General features: G+C 35.5%; 2 protein-coding genes across 8 annotated transcripts; both read left to right on the top strand.

The window, feature by feature from the left end:
* The first annotated feature begins 4892 nt into the window (after positions 1-4892).
* Positions 4893-10798, top strand: LOC132191348 (oxysterol-binding protein-related protein 3A-like). The gene is made up of 10 exons (XM_059606310.1): positions 4893-5084; positions 5941-6034; positions 6771-6887; positions 6984-7056; positions 7148-7266; positions 7457-7578; positions 7798-7974; positions 8432-8576; positions 9765-9943; positions 10334-10798. Exons 1-10 carry the CDS (start codon positions 4999-5001, stop codon positions 10578-10580), a joined length of 1359 nt encoding a protein of 452 aa, XP_059462293.1. The 5' UTR covers positions 4893-4998; the 3' UTR covers positions 10581-10798.
* A 2511-nt stretch (positions 10799-13309) lies between these two features.
* Positions 13310-19392, top strand: LOC132162419 (telomere repeat-binding protein 5-like). Of its 7 annotated transcripts, none has more exons than XM_059572653.1 (12): positions 13311-13373; positions 13509-13749; positions 14017-14155; positions 14833-14944; positions 15043-15856; positions 16106-16306; positions 16407-16466; positions 16548-16627; positions 17684-17928; positions 18075-18344; positions 18427-18490; positions 19034-19392. In XM_059572653.1, the coding sequence occupies exons 4-12, from the start codon at positions 14873-14875 to the stop codon at positions 19196-19198; spliced, it is 1971 nt and encodes a 656-aa protein (XP_059428636.1). In that variant the 5' UTR covers positions 13311-13373; positions 13509-13749; positions 14017-14155; positions 14833-14872; the 3' UTR covers positions 19199-19392. The 7 variants fall into 7 exon arrangements, with proteins under 7 accessions (XP_059428640.1, XP_059428636.1, XP_059428638.1 ...); XM_059572655.1 differs by having other exon boundaries at positions 13325-13373; positions 13509-13526; XM_059572657.1 differs by lacking the exon at positions 13509-13749 and having other exon boundaries at positions 13310-13373.
* The last annotated feature ends 3500 nt before the right edge of the window (positions 19393-22892 follow it).

The raw sequence follows: 22892 nt of genomic DNA on the forward strand, positions 1-22892 counted from the left end.
CCTCAAACCCACCGATAATTCATTAGGATGCAAAAAATAAAAACTAAAATAAAGCAAAAAATTAATCTAAATAAGTCTAGTTTCATAATTTATAACCCAAAAGGCCAAGGAAAATGTTGCTTTTGATGGGGGTATCTAGTGCAATCTAATACAGGACCTTTTAAAAAAGAAAAAGGGTGTACTGACGATGACTATGACAAAACTAAGGGTGATAATTTGTGTTCGCATGTCAAGTTTAGGTCATGTAGAGATAAGTGTATAAGATTATATAAATTAATTCTAACTCGACTTATTTATTTAAACGGGTCAAACCCTTCAACCCTAATCCTCTAATTTTATTTTGGATTCGTGTCGAGTTTGTAGGTCATGTCAAAAATTGCCTACCATTATATCGTGTGTTGAGTTCGAGTCGTGTTGAAGCACGAGCATGAAACTATATAGGTCAACCTTAACTCGACGAATTTAATTAAACAAGTCAGATTTTTCAACCTTAAACTTTTAATTTCGCGTTGAGTTAGTATCAGATTTGTAACTCATGTAAAAAATTGCCAACTCTAAATTAAACCGTTGATAAATATTACTTTTCCTTTGTCTTTGAATAAAGAAATATATATGTTCCGTGACAGCTTAAAGACAAATAAAATAATTCTCCATTTTTAAAAGTAAAATCATGACTATTAATTTTTTATTTTTTTTATTTTTTTTAAGAATTTGGCAACCTATCTTGGTTAAAAATATCAAAAGAACAACCATTCCAATTCAAACACATGTGAAGACTAGGCTGGTAATCCCCTCCAGCCGTCAACATGTAATTTGAACATGCAAATCATATTCTAGATGTAAGAAAAAGTATTGTAGATGCGGCATAAAAGTCAATGTAATCCTCATATGCTTCTCATTATTAAAACATGCCCAGTGGGGATGCCAACTTGGTCCATTAATTAACATCTTTTTAATCTCTTCTTCAACACGTATGAATGAATCATTCACTCCCTTTACCACCCAATAGTTGGATGAATTTATCGAAGAACAAAAAGGAAAGGATACGTATCATACAAATTCCTTTATCTAAACTCAAACCTACTTGCGAAAGAAAACTAGGCAGTAGGTAGTGACGATGTTGGCAGTTATCTTAACTAACCAACCTAACATGATTAATCAGGTCAATGCTTAGGCACCCATCTATATAGATAATTAAATTTATTTTTTCTATCTGATTAATCAAAAAAAGCAGGAAAAAAGAAAGAGAAAAGAAGAAGCTTCCATGGCTATTACTGCCTGGTGAGGAAGGAATATATATGCTCTTGCCTCTCTCTCAAGTCTCATCCATCATAAGAAGATTGTAGATCGAGGGTAAATAAAAGGTCATCATGGGCTGCCCTCCAAGCCTTGTCAATGCTTGGAGTAACGGTGACCTAGTTCCCAAGCCAATTCAAATCAAGCAAATGCTTTCACGGGTTGGACCATCCATCGTGCCTTTTTCTTGACTCGATCCCTAGCTTGTTGGCAAAAGTAGATGATGATCAGGACGCACGTACTCATGAGCACTCATGGTTCTTGGCCATCTGTTGCTTCAACTTGGCTGATATCTTCATTCTTCACAACTTGTTTCAGTTTCTGACACCAACTCGATCGCTAAATCCTTTGAAGAGCATCAATTGCAGTTTGTTGTTGCTCCCAAATGTTTATATTAGCAGATTATATATACCATAGAAACGACATTGTTTTGTTTTTTATTTTTTTATTTTTTTTTATTTTAAAACGTTGTTAGCAGTTATTAGAGTTATTAACTGCTAACCACCTAGAGGGTTAGCGGAGGCAGTTTGTAGATTTTACTAACCGTCTAAACGGTTACGGTTAGCGATTTTAACGGTTATCGATCCGCTCACCGTAACCGTCTTTTCATATATATATATATATATATAATTAACTCCAGACAATAAAAGGTGGAACAAAATTGTTGGCACTAAGCCATATGTATCATGAGAAGAATCCCATTAAATTGTTTTTTGGAAGTGTATTGTAAATGTCTGCAACAATGCATACATGATACGTATCCCATTTTGACTGTCAAAGGGTGTGTTTGGCAAAGGAGTGGACCGGACCGAACCTAAAATCCCAAAAAAAATTTCTCAAAATCAATTTCAACATTCTTACTTTTTATATCACATCAATCATTTTTTATTACTATTCAAATAAAAAAATCACTGTAAAATAAAATTTTTTATTTTTTTATACAAAATATTTTTACTTTTTTTCTCACATCAATCAAATCTATTACAGTTCCGTTCTACTTTTTCAAGTTCACTCATTTGCCAAACATAGCCAAAAAAGTCTATCATAGACTACATTGGATTGAGGCCCTTACAATCTACAATTCTTGAAATCCAGGTCGTTCATTCAAATTTGAATCTTGCCACTTAAGCCTTTAAATAAATAAAAGAAGACAAAAGAAAAAAATTAGTAGGTAAATGAGTGGGCATATCACTCATTGAAGTGGTTATCATTTTACCTTTTGAAAGGTTGATCAGCCACCCAAGGGGATGGTTGGAATGGTCCGATCACTTTCTTACTTTTTTGAGGAGTGGTCAATCCTATGGAATATTTGGAGTTCACCGCCGCCAGCCCCAAAAGATGATGATCAACTATTCCTTTAAGAAGTGGCTGACCATCTCGAGGGATGATCTGAATGCCTCTTTAATTACTTTGTTTACATTTTCTATTTAATTAATATTTTAACACTTCATTTCACATATAGGCTCAAACGATATATTAACAAGTATTTTAATTGAAACATAATGTAAATCTTAGAGTCATGGTTTAACTAATAAAAATTGAAAAATTTAATTATTTAATTAATATTCTAATAACATTAACTGCAAAAAGGACAATAAAAAATTGTATGAATTAAAATTCAATTTGTTACCGAGATTAATGATTATCTTGATCATTTTGTGGTTGATAAATGATTGAGTTTGTTAAGATTCAAAGCCCATGGAGAGAAACTTCAGACAACTTGAATAAAGTCATGACAAATGAAGAAGATGCTTCAAGGTTTCATTGGCGGAGCTATATAAGTGGATGGAGAAAGCTTGATGATTGGATCATCGATATGGCCAAGCAAATTAGCAGACACGAAAGGACATGGCAACTTAATTGGCAAGTAATTTTTAAGACAACGTTTTATTAGGATACATTTGTTAATGTGTTTTAGTACATGAATGAAATTAAAAAATCCTTATTGATAGGTTCAAAATATGGATGAGAAATAAATGAATATTAAATTAAGAGTAATGCTATCTCTTGTGTTTTTCTTGAGTCCCTTCAAGAATGATGTAACTATTAAAATTACCATTATGCTTGTGATTAATTATTATTGGATTTTGATCAAATGATGATTTTAATAGTCACATCATTCTTGGAGAGACTAAAGAGGGACACAAGAAAGACTTATAGAATTACTCTTAAATTAATATATAAAAAATAAAATTAGTATCCATTAAGTATTAAGACAAGCTTAAAAAAAAAAAAAAAAAAAGACAAAATAATTGTTTCTTAATATATTTCAATTTTCATCTCAATCACTTATCAAAATAGAACCTGACATTCTTTTAAATCCAAAAAATTATCTATGTAAATTTTGCAACAAATTCTCTTTCGATGTATGAGAAGTAAGTCATAAATTCATCTTAAATTTTGTTGCGAAGCCTAATTTTAATAATATTTATAACTGAAAGATGCTTGTTTTGTAATTGCAATAGAAACAAGAATATCTAGACTAATAACAATGAGGTATTACATCAGTAAATTGTACTAAATATTTAATTCATTTGCCCACACATGATTATGTGGGTTTTGGTATGTTTTGGAGCATACAATTTATAACCAAACAAAATAAATGAAGATAAAGACTTGTAGTACAATGTATAGCATAAAATAAGAGTAGGCGGAGCCTTCTTTATCAATACTGATGATGGGCTAAGTTCATTGATTTTCAGTTGGTGTTACTTGTGCTACTGAATTTATCGCTGACATGTTCACTCAGTTTGACATGTTTTTGGATTTAAAAAACCCGACACAAGTTTTTAAGTGGTAGTTCAATCGGCTAGAGATCACGCTTCATAAAGTGGAGGTCACTAGTACGAATCCTCCCTCCCTCTCACATTAGCTACCGTGTCTAAGGAAAAAGAATTTAACAAACACAGTTTTTCACTTAATGATAAATTTTAAAGCATACTAATTAGAACTTTCCAAAATAGGGGAGGCCATGGCCCATGTTGATTCTTTGTACCCATATGTGATTTGATGTATATTTTTTAAAATTTTTAGTTTAAATTGATGTAACATAAAAATAAAAATTATTGTGTATTTTATATTTGAATTGATTGTTTATATATTTATTTTAATTAAAAAAAAATCGTACTTTCAAACATGGGTGATGGGTCTATAGTTTTATGATCAATCAATACAAATGGACGAATAAGAATAATTGTTATAATAATAATCGTCCCATGTGGTCAAGTCATCAAAGGAAAATAAGAAAATGGAAGAAAAGAAAAGAAAGAGATGCTGGTAATCCCATGTGAAAATATGCGACAGCCCACGCACGTACTGTAACGTGTTAACACGGCTAAGCTTTTGAGTTGTCGATTCTATATGCAACGCTGGAGGACCATTCGCTTGCCGGCTAAGCAGCGAGTGGTGCTTGTCCTTGCATTTGCGAAGCCGCCTATTTTGATTCCTATAAAGCGAACGCAATCACACGCGCTCTTTCATAAAACGCGTGGGCCTAGCTAGATTCAAAATTTGACTTCAAAACAAAAGACCCCCCCAAGCGACAAGTCGTTGGCGCTCCTCCTCGCTGTCCTTTTATAGGCTATTCACGAAGGGCCATTCCTTTTTGGTCCTTTCAGAAAATCAGCTCATTTCTCTCTCTCTCTCTCTTGTATTTGTTTAACCGCTCGTAGTTTTTGAGGAGTTTCGACTAGGGTTTCAGAAATGGCTTCTACGGATCCGAAGCAAGGTGGAGGGTTTTTCGCTTCTATCGCTGCCAGTATTTCCAATTTGACCAAATCGGTCAACGGGTATAACAATCGCTTTCTTTTGATCTTCGGCTACTTTATTTTTAATTTTTTTTAATTATTGTAGTGATTTAGGGACGGAATTTGATTTTGTTTTGACAATTCAGGGAGAAATTAATTATTACTATTAATCATTCTTTGTTTCTCTGTCGTAATCGGGTTTGAATTATCGTGCTTCTGGTGCTATTTACCAGCTGGAATATCTGTTACGATTGGGCAAGATACTGTTTTCGTGCTTAGTGAGAATAAAGTTTAATATCATTTTTTGTTTATTTGCTTCGTTGAATTTAGTAGTCTGCCTTGAGTTACTATACTGGTTATTTGATATTCGTTTACATAATCATAATTCTAATGCTAACAATTTAGGATACTGATGGAGGAGGCTAAAGGAAGATTGATCCTTACTAGTTTGAAAATCTCTTTGATCACTTGTGTTTCTATTCCTCGTGACTTACTCCTAAAAAATGAAGCTGAAATATTTGCCATATATACCCAATTACTCATTTTTAAGAAATAGTGATGGATCCGGTTGCAGAGGTTGTGGCGTCAGTTTAAATATGTGATTGCGTATAGAACTTTTGAGTGCTCAAAGTAGCGCATATATGTTATGTGGGAATGACTATGCCTCTAGGTTGAATTTATACTTATTTTGGAATCATGCTTTGTTATTATTTCATTTGAAGTCCCTTCTTTCTCACCTTTTCATATGTTTTTATAAGTTCATGCTGATTATGGTGGAAGGGTTTATTATTATGGTTTGCGAATGTGTGAGTATGGTTTCACTATGTCTATTGGCCGCACCAATTCCATGTGTTGAAGAATCCAATTTATTGACAACTGTGGTTTTTGTATTGTACAGGTTCGTGGGTTATGAAGGGCTGGAAGTTGTTAACCCAGAAGGAGGCACTGAAGATTCTGAAGAGGAAGCAAAAAGAGGAAGATGGAAACAGGAGGTACACTATCTGCATTATGTTTGTACCGTTTTGCAGATATTAGATAGACAACACAGAGGCGTTACTCAAGTGGATTGGTCTAATACATGTATTTGGGTTGCTGTTCTGGAATATGATATGAGTGTGTATAGTAGTGTTTAACATCCACTTGTTAAATAATGGTGCAAACACAGTCGACTAGCAAAGCTGCACCTTAACGCATTTGAGGCCTTTCAAGTAGCTACACCATAGAATTATAACATGCGATACTATAGGACAATGGTTTCAATATGCAATTGAAATCATATGTTGCAATGCTCAAGAATGTAATCCTAGAAGCTCAAGATTTAGTTGGTAGCTTCTCAGCTGCTCAGGTAAAACTTGAATAACAGAAAGGTGTCTTTTCTTACGTGATCTAATAATGAAACAGCTAATTTCACAGTGGAATTAAAAAAAAAAGGTTTTCCCCCAACTATTTATGTATATGTGTGAGGGTTGGCTCGAGTTAAGTCATTTGGCCTTGGTATCTCATGAAACATCAGGTCCAAGGTTCGACCCCCCTTGAGTGTAAACAAGTTCTTGGGGCTACATCTGTGGGCGAAAGCCTGAGTTTTACCCGAACCGTGTGGAGGGGGGCTTTGCACTGTGTCCCAAAGATCTAATTGAGGCGAAGCGCCGGATACCCCGGTTATAAAAAAAAAATGATTTACGTATATATGCATACCCAAATTTATTCCTCTTTTTTTTTTTTTTTCAGGATCGGGATAGTTACTGGAGAATGATGCAAAATTATATAGGCAGCGATGTCACATCAATGGTGACACTTCCAGTACTTATTTTCGAGCCAATGTCAATGCTGCAGAAAATGGCAGAGGTTTGTGTTAATTGTTTTTTTAACTGCATTTCTGGAAGCTCTTTCTCTATTTGATGTTGTTGAGGAAACTTACAAATTATAGAACATTTGTAACAGCTGATGGAATACTCCTACCTGTTAGATATGGCAGATGAATGTGAGGATCCCCACATGCGATTGGTGTATGCTGGTAAGCATTCCTTTGCATATCTCTCTCCATCACTGTTGTGTGTGTGTGTGGGTTTGCACTGTGATCTAGGACTTACTCTTGCTGGTTGCAGCATCATTTTTTATATCTGTCTACTATGCGCTCCAAAGAACCTGGAAGCCATTTAATCCAATTCTTGGTGAGACTTATGAAATGGTTAATCATGGCGGCATTACATTCATAGCAGAACAGGTAAGTTTTTGAAGTGTCTATTCATTTTTTTTGTCATGATGCTTTTGATGGAAGTAGAGGCTTTTTTTTTTGTCACATCTATTCTAGAATACTGGATATAAACTGGTATTTTACAGTTATCATCTTGTTAGTGCTGCATTGTCTGTGCTACCTAGTTTTAATATCCTTCACAAATTATTTTTCCTTCCAGGTTTGTCATCACCCTCCAATGAGTGCTGGACATGCTGAGAATGAACATTTCATTTATGACATATCTTCGAAGGTGAAAACTAAATTTTTAGGGAACTCAGTCGACGTCTATCCTCTTGGAAGGTAAACTTCTTTTGCTATTTTTATGTCATACAGAAATTTGTGATTGTAATTTTCACAATTCAGTTGGGAGAATCTTATCATAGTTGCCGTATTCTCTGATATTCTTATTAGCGAGCGGGCGTTATCTTAAGCAATAACTTCTTCTCAACATACTGATTCATTTAAACAATTATGAATTATGTGAATAGTTTGCTTAATTTACTCCATGTTTGGACACAGGACGCGAGTAACCCTCAAAAGAGATGGTGCAGTCCTAGGTTTGGTGCCCCCTCCAACAAAAGTAAACAACTTAATTTTTGGACGGACTTGGATTGACTCACCAGGGGAGATGGTCTTGACAAATTTGACCACAGGAGACAAAGTTGTGCTGTATTTTCAACCATGTGGCTGGTTTGGGTATATCTTATTTCCTTTCAAGCAGTTTTGATTTCTCCTGCTGTCGTATATTTAGTCCACATGTTTGTTAACTCTAATAAATACCACGTTCTATGGGGAAATTTGGTCATACAAGCATAGGTTGCAGATTTAGTACCACCTTAGTGGTTGTATAAGTTGCATAGTGGCCTTATGTGAACAGTTTTCCATAGAAGATGCAGGAGTTATTTGCTGCTTCTGTAGTCTGATGGTATGCTTGTCATTTTCATTCCAAAAAATGCCATAAGGACCTGCTTGTAATATTTAGTGCTAATAAGAATATCTCTCCAAGTCATATACAGATTTGCATATGGATTTACTGTTGTAGAAGCTTGATTATATTTCTTAATAAATTCTATGATCGAGTGTTATTTATCTGTAGTTCATCAATCAAGTTTTTCTGGTTTTACTCTTAATATGACATAGACACTGTCTGCAGAGCTGGTCGCTACGAAGTGGATGGATATGTATATAATGCTGCTGAGGAACCCAAGATACTGATGACTGGAAAGTGGAATGACTCGTTGAGTTATCAACCCTGTGACCTGGAAGGGGAACCACTTCCTGGTACCGAGCTGAAAGAGGTCAGCCTTTCACTATTCTTGGCTGTTTGTACTCTTTTGACTGGTTACATGGACAGCCTTGTAAATGTTGTTAGTAGTATGCGGTATGCCCCTTTAACACACCCTTTCGGTGCCACCTTGGCCATCTGTATTTCATATAGAGCTGTTGAAGTTGAATTGATTGAATAATTTAATTTGCATGGTGCTAAAAGAAGGTCAACTGCTTTAAGTCACCAACATAACACACACACGCACACACACACACACACAGAGATGCATAGAGATATAGTTATGTATTATATTTAATGAAATCATGGCTTTAAAAAAAAATCCGATATAGTTCTCTTAGTCTAAGTCTAACGTGCAAATCTGTTCTTCTGGGTTTGAGAGTTTGTCAATTGTGATACTGCTTGCCCATAGAGGTGCTAGCTGGGTGATCGTTAAACTACTAATGTGACCTCCTGGTTGATGAGATTCATTTTATCGATGGTTGATCTTATTCAGAGTGCTTGTTAGGGCTAAAAAAGGTTATAGCTTATGAGGAAAAACAAATGATTTTTCCAAAAGGGAAGCAAAAACTCTTTCACTGAAATGCATCCCTACTTCATTTGAAAATGAGAAGTACCATGTATTTCTTTCCTTATGGACAGGATTATGTTGTTTTAAACAACATCATGTTTAAGAATTACTGAGCAAGAACTATTTAGATTTACAGTCTTTTTTAGGATCTGGAATTGCTGATTTTTCCCTCATCACTGAGAGTTTTGGACTCGATTATTAAGATGATCATGGTGTAGAATAATCTAACATACTTATTTTGCACAGTTGGATTATATCTTATCAAGGGCTTGAAAGCCATTAAGGCCGCAATTTGTTTTGACATAAAATGTATTCTGTTATGAAATATTTTTAGAGGAAAACATTTTCTGGTAAAACTACTAATTTTCCGTTTCTTGGCTGACATCCTGAAATTCCCTCCATAATTATGATTATTGGTAAAAGCTTTCGACTCTTATGACATTAGTGTAGTATAAAATTGCTGCCTTGTTGGTGAGGTGATGATGTTTATGATGTTGCTATAGACATATGAGATGATTTTTGGGCTATGGTTCTCCTTAAAGCCTTGGTGGTGTATTGTTCAAGCTCTTTTGGTTGAACTACATGCAAATTATTATGAAAACATTATTGGAATTATTCTATTGTTTGCAGGTGTGGAGAGTTGCTGATGCTCCGAAAAATGACAGATTCCAGTATACACATTTTGCACACAAGATAAACAGCTTTGACACTGCTCCCAAGAAGCTATTGGCCTCAGATTCTCGATTGCGTCCTGATAGATATGCACTTGAGAAGGGTGATATATCTCAAGCTGGTCTTGAAAAGAGCAGGTCCTCTCTCTCTCTCTCTCTCTCCCACATGCACACACGCACATGATGAGAATTGCAGACTCTGTGACTGTTGGTCAGTCATCAATCAGGGTGGCGCCATGCTAAGGTGTGGGTTCCATTGATTTCAGCTTTGCACTATACATGCACGGCATTGGCCCTGTGCATGATGCTTTTGCGATAGGTGATTGACCAACAGTCGTGTATTTGGCCAGTGTCAGTAGCATTTCTCTTGACAAAAATAAGATTGAATAAGAAATTAGGATAGAGGATAGCAAGAATTGTCATGTCAACTGTCCCCATTGTACTGCAGGAAACATGATTTTTTTTGTCCGAAAGCGTTATTTTTCTTCATTGAAACTATGGGTTCTCATATGTCGCTTTTCTTTACAGACTGGAGGAGAAACAGAGGGAGGAAAAGAGAAACAGAGAGGCTCAGGGCCATCAGTTTACCCCAAAATGGTTTGACCTTACCAGTGAAATTTATCCTACACCTTGGGGTGACTTGGAAGTATACTCCTACAATGGCAAATATGCTGAACACCGGGCTGCTGTAGATAGCTTAGATAGCGTCGAAGAGGTCGACATTAAATCAACCGAGTTCAACCCCTGGCAATACGAGAATTCAGCTCCTGAATGATGTATATCGCTATTTAATTCTTATTGTGTTTAGCCAGTGCCAGTATTATGTCGAGAACTTCCTAAGTTTGATGTGTAGTTTTGCTTTATTCAAGCATTTGATTTCTTAATTGTCCTTATTTTGGCCCTTTGGTTGCCATGTTCTGAGGAGATTTGATACATTTTGTAAGTACACATGGGGAATCAGTTGAAATCTGGAAGGTCAATGGTGAAGAAACATACATTTATCTGAGAAAAATAGCATACATTTTTTGGGCAAATGTTGGAAGTGAGGTTATATCTAGCAATTGGAACTTTGGCCCGGTAGGGCACGACCGGTCCAACCCAATAGACATTTGGACAGTGGGCAGGCCCTACCAGTGACTGGGGGGCTGACCATTTAGATATGCAATCTTTTCCATTCTTGATTCTTGCATCAAAACGTGTCATGAAATTATGGACCGCACGTGTAAGTTGGCAACAAGGTTGCCTTGAAAGGTGATTTTCACCCTCACTTTAAAGAGTGTGCACTTGAGAACAAGTACTTGGAATTATATCGAGCATTTCTCAAACAAAATTTTCTACTTCCATGTAGCTTATGCCATGTCGATGGTGTGAAGTGAGTGATAAAATAGATTGGAAGTATAGCGTTACTCATGGCTAGAGAGGGTGTCTAACTGCCCTCACACCTTCGACGGGATTATTGATTGAATAAAACTATTTTTCATACTCATTTTATTACACTTATTTCACATTGGCTTCTCCCCTCCCCACCCCCCTCCCGCCTCCCGCAAAGTACTAATTGTATCAATGTCCACCATAAACTATCAAAATAATGTTAATGTCTCCCAATGACAAAAATACCCTTCATAAAAATTTTTTTAAAAAAATATTTATTATTATTTTTTTGAATTTATAATAATGATATTTTTGTCTTATTTTTAAGATTATTTTTATCTTTTTACTAAGATATTGACATTATTTTGATAGTTTATGAAGAATTTGACACAATAATGGATAAAAGAGTGATAATTTAAGAAAGTAATAATAATTTTTCCTAAAACTTTCTATCTTTATTTTGCTCATGTCACATCAATGGTATAAGCAAGAAGGTGAGTGATAAAATAATACTCTCTCAACCTCTGGCTCTGGCTAAAAAACTCCGACTCTTGCTCTCGGACATCTGTCTGTCTCCCTCACTCTTGTCCTCTGACCACAAACACAAATCACCCTTATCCCCAAGTCTTACATCCTTTCCGCATGTTTGGCTCTCTCCCTTCGTCACCCTACGACGCCATAGAATCAATGCGCGTCTTCCGTGCACTTAATTTGTACAAACTACAAAGCATATATGGCGGTTCTCTTCTCTCTCTTGAGACATTCATTCTGGCCCACAAATGCTTAAACACGATCTCTTAACTCTTAAGATTTTGTTGGTTGTTTAAGGATGGTTCATGGTTGACTATATATAAAAGCCTAAAATCCTATGTCTCCATATTCGCAACTAAGAAAAATCATATATATGGTTTTGCAATTATGGGACAATTTTCTACATTTGACTTACAGTTTTTTATTTGGGCAGTACATTTGACCATGTTTTTTTTTTTTTTTTTTTTAAAAAAAATAAATTTAAGGTAAAAATTCATATATTAATAATGTGTAACTAATTCGACAATTTTTTGTCCCCAAAAGGTAGTTTAATCGGCTGGGACCCGCCTCATAAAGCGGAAGTTACTAGTTCGAATCACAATCCCGCTCTTAAGCGGACATGTCAAAAAAAAAAAAAAAATCGACAATTTTTTTAAACAAATAGAGTTGACTTATAAAAGGTGAGCAATAGAGATTTGAAATATGCCAAATTCACCTTCCTATTCCCTAATGAAATGTGAGGGGAGAATATTAATATAAAATTAACACAGATTTTATTCTTCTTTTTTCTCTTCACTACTACTCACTAGTGTTAATGTATAAACTTAGATCATTTCTTCTAGCATCTTGAGGTCTAATATTTAATATTGGTAGTGTTTGAGTATAAATAATAGAATTTAGGAAAAATTAAGATGCTTTGTTTTGTACAATTCAATTTTTCCATATAAAGATACTAAAAAAGGGATTGTGATCCTATTGCATGGGGTGCAACGCCATTTTTTATGATCATTCATTTAAAATGAACGGTTAACTATGCCAAAAAAATAAGGGGGGGTGGGTTTTTGGTGTTTGTTAGGGCAATTGAACCATCAAAAATCTCAATTGACAGTTGGGGGTAAATGTAACCACTCTCAAATCACCGTTTAAGGGTATCCGAACTACCCCAATAAACATCGTAGGGTCGCCTTCTAAAAAAAGAAAAAAGGTGGGTATTGCAGTCCATGCAAGAGGGTATTGCATTGGCTCTCAATCACTAAAAAAGCTATAAGAAATAGGAAGGAATAACTGCTTGTCTTTTTTATTTGTAACAAATAACTGCTTGTCATAAGCTCATGAGACTCATGACAAAACTGCCCAAAAGTTTCCCAATTTGAAACTCAAAATTTACCTCATTGTGTATTTATGTGAATGAACGAGATAAGATTAGCCCAAATGTATGGAGAGCCTCCCACGTGGCAGACTTAGAACTCTTACTGGAGGGGGAGTGGTCCAAGTAGTTTGTCAACCTTCTGTAGCCGGTAAACAAACACCAAGTTACCGGTTATCACAGTTATAGTTACGGGGGGGTCAAACTTTATAAGGCGTTGGGTTGGGGGGGTTTAAGAAAAAAGATGTTGGGTGGTTTTCAGGGGGTTTTTGGTGATCCGACAGAAACCCAGTTTGATTGGTGAGAATTGTGGTCTTTTTCACAAACAGTGTTACCAGACACAAAATAATTTATTATTTTCGGTTAGTGGAAAAGTAATTCTTTTTTTCAGGCAACGATTTTGGTTCTGATTGAAAACTTTGATGAATCTTACAGGTGTTCCTTGATGATCAAGTGAGGACCCAGATCATTTTTCTTTTTTCTTTAACATTTTTGTGTTAAAACAATTTCATTTTTTGTTACAGTACTAGTTTTTGTTAGCAGAAGTCATTTCTGATTTGGCTCTTCTGGTTTTGTTTTCGGAAATTGTTGGAAGCCTTTTGTTTTTTTTTGGAATATTGAAGGAAAGACTCATGCTTTGAAAACCTTTCTTTTTACGAGGAAGATTTGTGATCCAGTTAAGTATAAGCTTAATATTAGCTTTTGTCAATGGCTGTTTCCATGAGGGTTTAGGGATCCGAAAACCCATTTGGATAAAATCATATACTATTATTTCATTGCCATTATTTTTTGGTGTCCTTGAAGTTACTCAAGGTTTTATTAATACTTTTCTCTTTCATGCACTATAGGTTCTGTCGTTCTGACAGGGTTTGAAGTTCTTTTTTTTCCTTTTTTTTTTTTTTTATAAAAAATCTTTACAGTCATTTTCTGTTTGGGTTTACAGAGACTGAAGGGTGTATATATTAGGCTTAATTGGGCATAAATTGTCGTCAACGATGGGGTGAAATTGGCGTTCCTCAAATACCCATTTAAATGTGTCTTCTTGTCTGCTTCAGAAAGACAGTTACCCAACTTCTCTTGAGGTATTATTCCCTTTTTTTTTCTTTTTTTTTTGCATGTTATTTAAGTGCAAGATTAAATTTTTTGCTTAGTCCTTTTATTCTATGATGAAGTTTCTGTCTCTGATTATTTGTTTCAAGCCTTGCTTGGATTATCACACATGGATGGGGATAAATTTGAAAGAATTTATAAATTCTACAATTTTTTTTTGGTCATGAATAAAGCAGCATTTGGCTGCGCAGAATTTTGTGAAATCTCTTCTTTATTGTAAATATTTATTCGTTTGGGGATTTGGGTATGTGAAATTTAAATGATTCTTTTATTCCATTGGTGAATAAGGAATCTTAAATGCAGAACTAGATATATAAGATGATATCCGCATCATCTATTGTTCTAAGAGTATTTGGAAAAATTTTATCTGCTTTTATATATATATATATGTATGTGTGTGCGTGTGTGTGTCCAACTATTTGGTCCATTTCATTTTTAAATCAATAAATTTCAAGTGATCAAGTGTACCTTTGTTAATGGTTGGGATTGATGTCTTTTTTTTATGTTTGACATAGAAAATACTTATCTACCAATTATTGCTACCTATTTAAGTGATTGGTTTCATTGTTCTCATGTTACTGTCGGTATGTTTTGGTATTCATGTCGTCTAGAAGCCCCTGATATATGATGGCTAATTTTGGTTTGACAGGGTCTGATCTGGCTGTCTTCGAGCTGGTTATTTTTATGTGATGAGGAGGTTGGAGCATGGTTTCTGTGGCTACCGGGTTCCCGTGGTTCCTCGGGCTTCAAGATCAGCTAGGGTAAACAAATGCTACCATTGCAGGGTTGCCTATTGACCTATTTTTGCATAAATGGTCAGTGTCCTGATCTTATGAACTTTTTTAATCCCTGATTTTAGGGGAGGGGACCAATCAGAAAGAAATGTGAGGACAATCAGATACGGGCATTTGAAATTTTAGCTAGTGTAGCTGGCACTGTATTGCAGGAGACTGAGAACTCTGTTTCAACCAATGCTGCTTGTGTAAAGAATCCGCTTCACGTTCTTAATGCTAACTCTAAAAGAGGTATAGAGTGTGAAGGACGATCATTGAAGGAAGACGCTCGTGGGCAGGGAAATTGTGATGAGAAATCCTTTGCTTGTGTTCCAGGTTTGCAAGAGCACCCTGAAAGCTATACATTGAATGAGTTTTCCCATGTTCAGGACAATCAAATTCTTGAGGTTGGCTCTGCATCAAATACTTGCGACGAGTCTGAGATGATATGTTTTACCAAGAAGTTGGCTACTGTAAGTATCAAAAGTAATTGTGGATCTTCCTCAAGCAGAGTAGTAGGTCACTCCCTTAGCTTTGGGGAATTTTCTGAAGAAAAAGTAGAAGCTGAACCACATAAAAGTAGAAGTGAAATAAGTGGAATTCTACCTGTTGCAGACAGTTCAGAGGATCTAATGGAACTGGACAGGGAATCTCTTGCCCTGGTTGGTCCAGAGAGTGATGCAAAAGTGTCTTTGTTAAGGGACTTCATAGACGTTGGTACTTTTCCTAGGTGTTATGATAATGTAAAAGTAGTTAGTAGAGATGATGACGAAAACTCTGTTGGGTGCACTCAACCCAGTACCATATCAAAGTCTTATAGGCCACCCCCAGATATTGGAGAGAGAAGAATAAAGAAACTCTCTGCTTCCCGACATGGGAGAGAATCCCAGAAATTCAAGGGTAGGGTTATTTTAGATCTGGTAATTTGCTTTAAGCTTTCAACCAGTGGATCATGTGCTGTTACTACGAATATAAATTTGGTCTTATGATACAGTCTGTTGAACTTAATATACTGTGCAATTCATGATAGGTTCTTGTTGATGTATTTGGATGAGGATTCTGAGGATGGACTTCATTTTTGTGCATGTCCTTTGTAGTTTTATGATATATAACAAATGGTAGTTTCCAATTTTCGGTTAATCTTTTCAGATGGAAAAATGAAGCAAATGTGCTGCAATAAGAGATATTCTCATATAGATGACCGATCGCAGAAGATCTATCCTTTCAAGAAGAGGAAATTCTTTAGTCAAAGCCCACTATGCACATCCGATGAAGTCTTCCACCATGAAGGCGTATCTGATTTCCCTGACAAGAGAAACAGTGACAACCATTCTGCAGGTGCAACAACGTGTGGGTGCCTGCTTTCCTTTTTTGCTGTATTCTGTGTTTATCCTAAACGCTTTAGGGATATATTCAGTTTTGGCTGAATATTCCTAACTCTTTCATGCAGCAACTGGAGCATCATCCTCAGTAACTGGTCAAGTACCTCCTGCATCCAAGGGTTGTAATGGTAGGAAAACCTGCAATGTAATGAATTGTAGAATCTGCTTCCACTTGAGAAGGTTCTTATGTCATATTCTTTGTTTTTCAGTGAAGCTTAGCATAAAATCTTTCAAGGTCCCAGAGCTCTTTATAGAGATTCCTGCAACTGCAACTGTTGGTTTGCTGAAGGTATGTGATATTGCCTGATCTCTTTGTTTTTTTGAATATGCTTCAGCACCCTTTTTTACCCTCTTTTTCTTAAAGAAGCAAGCAAACTTCGGGATATTAACATATAATTTAGTAAGTGCCTAAGCTACCTCATGATACTCCTTTTGGGATGTGCTTGGGGCTTACGATTAATGGACTCAAATTTGGGAATCAATAATTTCATTATACAGATCATATGCTTTCTTTTTCACTTCTATTTTATTTCCTTTTTCCTGTCTCATTTTTTGGTCTTTTTGTTTTGGGGAAAAGTAGATCCAGGATATGGTGGTTGCATAATTTGCCATCAGCATTCCCAGCAGCTTCCTTGTACATTTAAGGATCCAAACTACTTTTTGCTTCTCTATGTTAAAATACATTCCAATAGCTTCCCTTAATCATTCCCTATATCATTAAAATATTTGTTTTTTTTAATTATATTATATATATGAAAGGAAAGATGAAAGAGAATTGTGAGACATGAGAGGAGAGAGGAGAGAAAAGAGAGAATCATTTATTTATTTATTTTAATAATCATAAGGATTGCAATAGTGGAACCCAAAACATTGGGTTCCACTGTAGCAATCCTAATGTTTAGGATTCATTCAGGGAGTCTGTTGTGGGATGTTTTTTTCGATTTTTTTGGACATATTCCCTAAACTTAGGGAACAGACTCCCTTATAGGGAGTCTGCTGGGAATACTCTTACTACCTTTGTAGTTGTTGATAGACGTCGTGCTTTTTCTTTTTGATGCCTGGTTATAGGAAACAAGCTGGTTATGGATGTTTCATTCATCTCAGGTTACTCATATATTAACAATGTTGCATGCCAGGATTAAGATCATATAATGCTTGCGCATCTAGCTATATAATGAGCTTCTTATAGTGGGACAACTGCTGCTTTCGTTTCTTAGATACTTTTAGCATACCTTATTGCAAGGGGCATTTCGTGTATCACTTGGGAAGGAGACAATTTTTCCATGGAAGTTTCATGTGGCTATTTGGTTGTGTCTGTGATATCTGGTATTTAATTTTTCCATAGAGGACAGTTATGGAATCAGTGACTGCTGTACTTGGAGACGGACTGCATGTTGGTATCCTGCTTCAGGGAAAGAAGGTCAGGGATGACAGCAAAACTCTACTTCAGACTGGGATTTCTCAAGATCATAAGCGTCATAATTTGGGTTTTATATTGGAGCCCAGACATGAACAAAGCAACCCACCTTCGTCCTCTGAAGACTCTTCTTTGTTTTCCGGTGGCACTGGCACACCTCAAGAGTTATCCAGGTAACAACGTTGGATGCGCCACCTTTAATATGATCATCTTTTAGTTGCTGCATTTCCTTTGGTGCTTATTTTTTACATTCTCCAAGTTTGGAATTAATGAGCCTATCTTTTCACCTTATAACTGTGTCAGTATGTTCCATTCTCAGGCATTCTGGAACATCATTGTCGAATTTGGGCAGTTGTGGTGAAAGCAAACTCAATACAATACCTTCTCTTGCTGATATTTCAACTGGCAATACCTTGGCAGAGACCCAAGCTTTGGTTGCAGTTCCAGCGATCGGCATGGAGGCATTGGCTGTGATTCCATTTCATCGGAAATCACATCCTGAGTTCACACAGCGCCGAATCAGGAGACCTTTCTCTGTTTCCGAAGTAGAAGCATTGGTTCAGGCGGTTGAGAAACTCGGAACTGGAAGGTTTGTTTGATGTCCCTTGTTACTTTGGTTCTGAGTGTGAGAGTTTCATTGTCTGGATATAAGCATGTTACTTGGGTTGCAGGTGGCGTGATGTTAAATTGCGTGCTTTTGACAGCGCAAAGCATCGAACTTATGTGGATTTGAAGGTGAGTGATTCATTTGAGGTTTGTGGAAACAGATTACCTCCGGGGTCTGTGCTTTTGCTATAATGTATTTAATGGCATGTTTATGATTGTGTTTGAGGGGCTTAAAAATGTTTTTAACGCTTAAAAAGTCCGTTTAAAGAAAAAGTATGCGTTTGGTAAAAAAATTAAAAGCGCTTTTAAGAGTTCAAAAAACATAAAAATTGTCAAAATGCATTTTTAACAAAATTTTAAAAATGAAGCTTTTGCTCAAAAGTTCTTTTTGACTTAAAAGCTCTATTTTTCAAACACAATCTTAAAGAGGCTCTAATTCTTGTCAAAGTCAGCATTGTTGAGATCAAAGATTTGTAGAGTAGTTACTAGTTGTTGAGCAGCCTCCAGGCTTTAATTACGGCTTTAATTACATAACTCATACACCCGCTATACCAGAACATCGGCCAGTACTCGTTTTGAAGCGAGCGCCGGTGGAATTGATCGAAAACCTTTCGGAGCAGCGGATATGTTGTATTGCCGTAGTGCTAACGAGTTGTGGGTATGACGATGCAGGATAAATGGAAGACATTGGTGCATACAGCAAGAATCTCCCCTCAGCAGAGGAGGGGTGAGCCTGTTCCTCAAGAGCTTTTGGACAGGGTCCTAGCTGCCCATGCCTACTGGTTGCAGCATCAGACTAGGCAACAGGTTAATAATAATAATGATGTAAAAGATTGATAATAGAAATAGTTTGTAAATGTAAGTTTGTGTAGTATTCCCTCCCACTTTCACTTGCTTCACAAAACCCAATTCTCCTTTCCTTATGAAGGGTTTAGTGATCTGTACATGATTTATTGAAGAAATGGCAGCACTCATGATTCCTTTGCTGTCTTGTTACAATTATGTTGAAGATTTCCAAGTCTTTTTCATTCTCTGTTGTACATAAATTTGTTCTACAAACCAATGTTTCCTGCTATTTAGCTTGTTCGGTTTCTCTCTGTTTTTGTATGAGATATTCAAAACAGTGGAAGAATGTGCCGCATGATCATGTTGTGGAATATATATATTTTTTTATTTTTTATTTATTTATTTGTGTGTGCAACTTTACTTTTGCATAATTATTCCCGCAATGGTCCCGATAACAATTGTGCATGCGAGGTGCTTATGATTTGTCAATGCTATTGATATGCTATTATATCAATTTTTATTTTTTTATTTTATCTAATTGAATAGGGGAGCTATTATATCAAAATTATTATCAAGATTTGGGCCTGCTATTTATTATTTAGCGTTATATATCACGCCAATAATCTACTATTATCTCATCGTGCTAACGCGGCATGGGTATTGTGCAGTGGTTACCGGTTACGTGATAAAATAGGAATTTTGAGCATTACCCTTAAAACAAAGAGTAATGCTTATAAGCTATATTTCTATGTATATAGAAGACCTTCTGCAGTATATATATATATATATATATATATATATATATATATATGTTAGAGAAGTTGTCATTATCTCTAGCCTAAACAAATGGTATATATATATGTTAGAGAAGTTGTCATTATCTCTAGCCTAAACAAATGGAAGAGACGTTGACTTTATGTAATAAATTAAGGATTGACGTGCAAGTGCAGCCATTACTGCCCATTCATGAATCATGGGTGTGTGTGGATTATAATAATTGACTAATTAGCTGTTGCCCTTAATTAATCTAGTCAAATTGGCACAAAACAAAATACTTTTTAATATTACTTGATGGATAATCCATCATTTTTTTATTTTTTTTTTACAGGTTATTTTTTTATGCATTCAAAGTATTATGTATTAGTCTTACCGAAGTCAGCATTTTGGTTTGTAGGGACAAGATTAGAACGTAGATTTGAATAAAAATTAATTAAAAATATTAAACAAAATATAACTTACAAAATAAATAAACAACCAACAAAATTTAATTATTGGAAACATTATTGCACCCAAGACAGCTCTTCTTTCTTCCCTGAATCTAGATTGGCCCCTGCACTCAAAAAAATCCAAGGTTTCCTGCGTGGAATAGGATTTTATTGGAGAATATTTAGTTCATGATTGAGATTTTTTTTTAGAAATTCTAGAGCCACAAATAAGACACATGTTCCACTACAAAATAAAAAATAAAAAAAATAATATTTCAGATTGAAAAAAAATAATAAAAAATAAGGGATGGTTGACCACTCCATCTTGGCTATAGGGGGTGGCTAGGCCACCCCATTTTAGTGGCTAGCCAGGGGTGGCAGTGGCTGCCCTAACTGGGGTGGTCCGACCACCCCTTAATTTTTTATAATTTTGTTTTATAATATATAATATTTTATTATTTTTTAATTAATATATATATAATATTTTATTATTTTTTAATTAATATATATATAATATTTTATTATTTTTTAATTAATGGGACATATGTCCTATTTATGGCTTCAAGATTTCTTTAAAGAGATCCTAACAACTAACTGGATATTCTTTAGTCCAAAATATATTTCATTTTTCTCAAATGGCCGTCAACGTGCTTGGCGTTCGTGGTCTCCGGTGGCCTATCGTCAATGAGGTAGAGGGAAAAGGAAAGAGAGAGAGAGAGAGAGAGAAAGCTTTGTCTAAAATGTGGGAAGGGAGAAAGTCTGAAAGAGAGAGAGGCTCGTTTTCTCAAAAAAATTTAATTAATTTCTTTTTCAAGGGTCGAGGCGAATGCTAGGACTACCGGTGTTTGCCGTATAGTAGGACTACGTTATTTGTTCTCATTTCAATTAAATATTCTACGTGTTCCGCTTAAACTTTTAGAACAAATAATAATTTTAAAATATATATACTGCCCACTATCACCTTATCACAAGTACGTAAATTCTGGATTCGATGAGCTAAAAAGTTTGAAGGTGTGGCTTCAACTCATACAAGATGACATCAGCTGAGAGCCTGAGATTAAGGGAGACCATGATATAAGTAAGTCAATTATTTTAAGAAAATAAATTTATTACACAACAAGAAAGTTGAGGAAAAAGAGCACACTTGGACAGGCTTTTGCTGAGAAGTATATATATATTAACTCATACTCCCCGTCCAATTCTTTTACAATTTTTTCACAATTTACCGACACATATTAACATATAATTGGAAGTATTTTTAAAAAATGAAACATCATCCAATTATATATTAACACATGTTAAAAAAAAAAGTATAAAAAGGAATGGCAAGTTATCTTATTTTTAACCATTTTAAAAATAAATGTTTATGTTCATTCTCCAACATATTTATTGTCAATCTTGGTATAAGATATGTATAAATTCATTGAATATGTAAAATTTACATATAGATCTTGTTGATGCACAGTTTCCGAGTGATGACGTGGCACGATCTCCGTGAGACGTTATTGTATCCAAGGAGGAGTCGGGCTGCAAGAAAGCAAACAAAATGAACAAAAGGGGAAGCTCCAATGCCTAAGTCAATATTTGGGTGAAGAGAATATGAGCAACAAAGAACTAGAGAGGAAGAGTTGCGATTACCTCAAAATTGAGTTGTGACTTGCATTTTATAGGCATGGAATAGTTTGTTCCCTGTACGCTTCGGCTCCCCTATCCCTGAATATTTGTTGTGCAATTATCATCGAAAATATATGGGTTGTTAGCCGTTCGGTGATCTTAGTGTCTAGAATCGTAGGATCAACGAGTTCGTTGGCGCTTGATAGGGATGCCCGAGTATTCCTTGAGTACACATCTCTTTGTTTAAATGTTCACAATTGATCCATCTTTGCTGAGAGTAGATAGCTGTTTGAATATGAGAGATAAGATTATTCCGTTTGTATAGGGATAACATATATCTCTTAGGTGAGATGACGGATTTATCATCGTCATAAGATCATTATGCCCCATGAATCGACTAGCTGTCGGGTTAGACTGTCCGAGCCCTCATGTGAGCTTAGTCTTAACGAGTTTATTCATTAGATTCGGACCCTGAGGTATGTTGTGCCTTACGTGGCCGATCCATGACCCAATAGGTCTCATAAATTTAATAATAAATTAAAAAATATATATATATATATATATTAAAAAAAAATGACACCAAGTATGCCTCTACAATATATGACCGCGTGTCAAATATCCAGCAACACCCCCACCAGGCACCTACAGACTACAGACCCATCCAAATATCATGACCATCAAATTCAACAAGCGTGTGTCTCTGGTCAAGTTGCAGCGTGACCGCGTGGGGCCGTGACTTATTTATTTCCACGTTGATTTCTCTCAATTTAAATATAATTCCTTCCCTATTACAACTTTCTAATTTTGTTTTTCTCTCTCTCTGTCTCTCTCTTTAAGAATTTTTGTTTCTCAATTAATAATCTAATAGACATATAATTGCCGCCACTCTATAATCTATAAAAATCAAAACCATCATATCAGTATAA

Source organism: Corylus avellana, chromosome ca9 (assembly GCF_901000735.1).
Source record: "Corylus avellana chromosome ca9, CavTom2PMs-1.0".
NCBI lineage: Eukaryota > Viridiplantae > Streptophyta > Magnoliopsida > Fagales > Betulaceae > Corylus > Corylus avellana.

Excerpts from the sequence above, each read along its gene's own strand:
- LOC132191348 (XM_059606310.1), top strand. The coding sequence starts at position 4,999 with ATGGCTTCTACGGATCCGAAGCAAGGTGGAGGGTTTTTCGCTTCTATC. Across the intron at positions 7,579-7,797 it reads GACGTCTATCCTCTTGGAAG|GACGCGAGTAACCCTCAAAA; the intron begins GTAAACTTCTTT and ends GTTTGGACACAG. Across the intron at positions 7,975-8,431 it reads CAACCATGTGGCTGGTTTGG|AGCTGGTCGCTACGAAGTGG; the intron begins GTATATCTTATT and ends CACTGTCTGCAG.
- LOC132162419 (XM_059572657.1), top strand. The coding sequence starts at position 14,873 with ATGAGGAGGTTGGAGCATGGTTTCTGTGGCTACCGGGTTCCCGTGGTT. Across the intron at positions 16,628-17,683 it reads CAACTGTTGGTTTGCTGAAG|AGGACAGTTATGGAATCAGT; the intron begins GTATGTGATATT and ends ATTTTTCCATAG. Across the intron at positions 18,345-18,426 it reads GAGAAACTCGGAACTGGAAG|GTGGCGTGATGTTAAATTGC; the intron begins GTTTGTTTGATG and ends CTTGGGTTGCAG.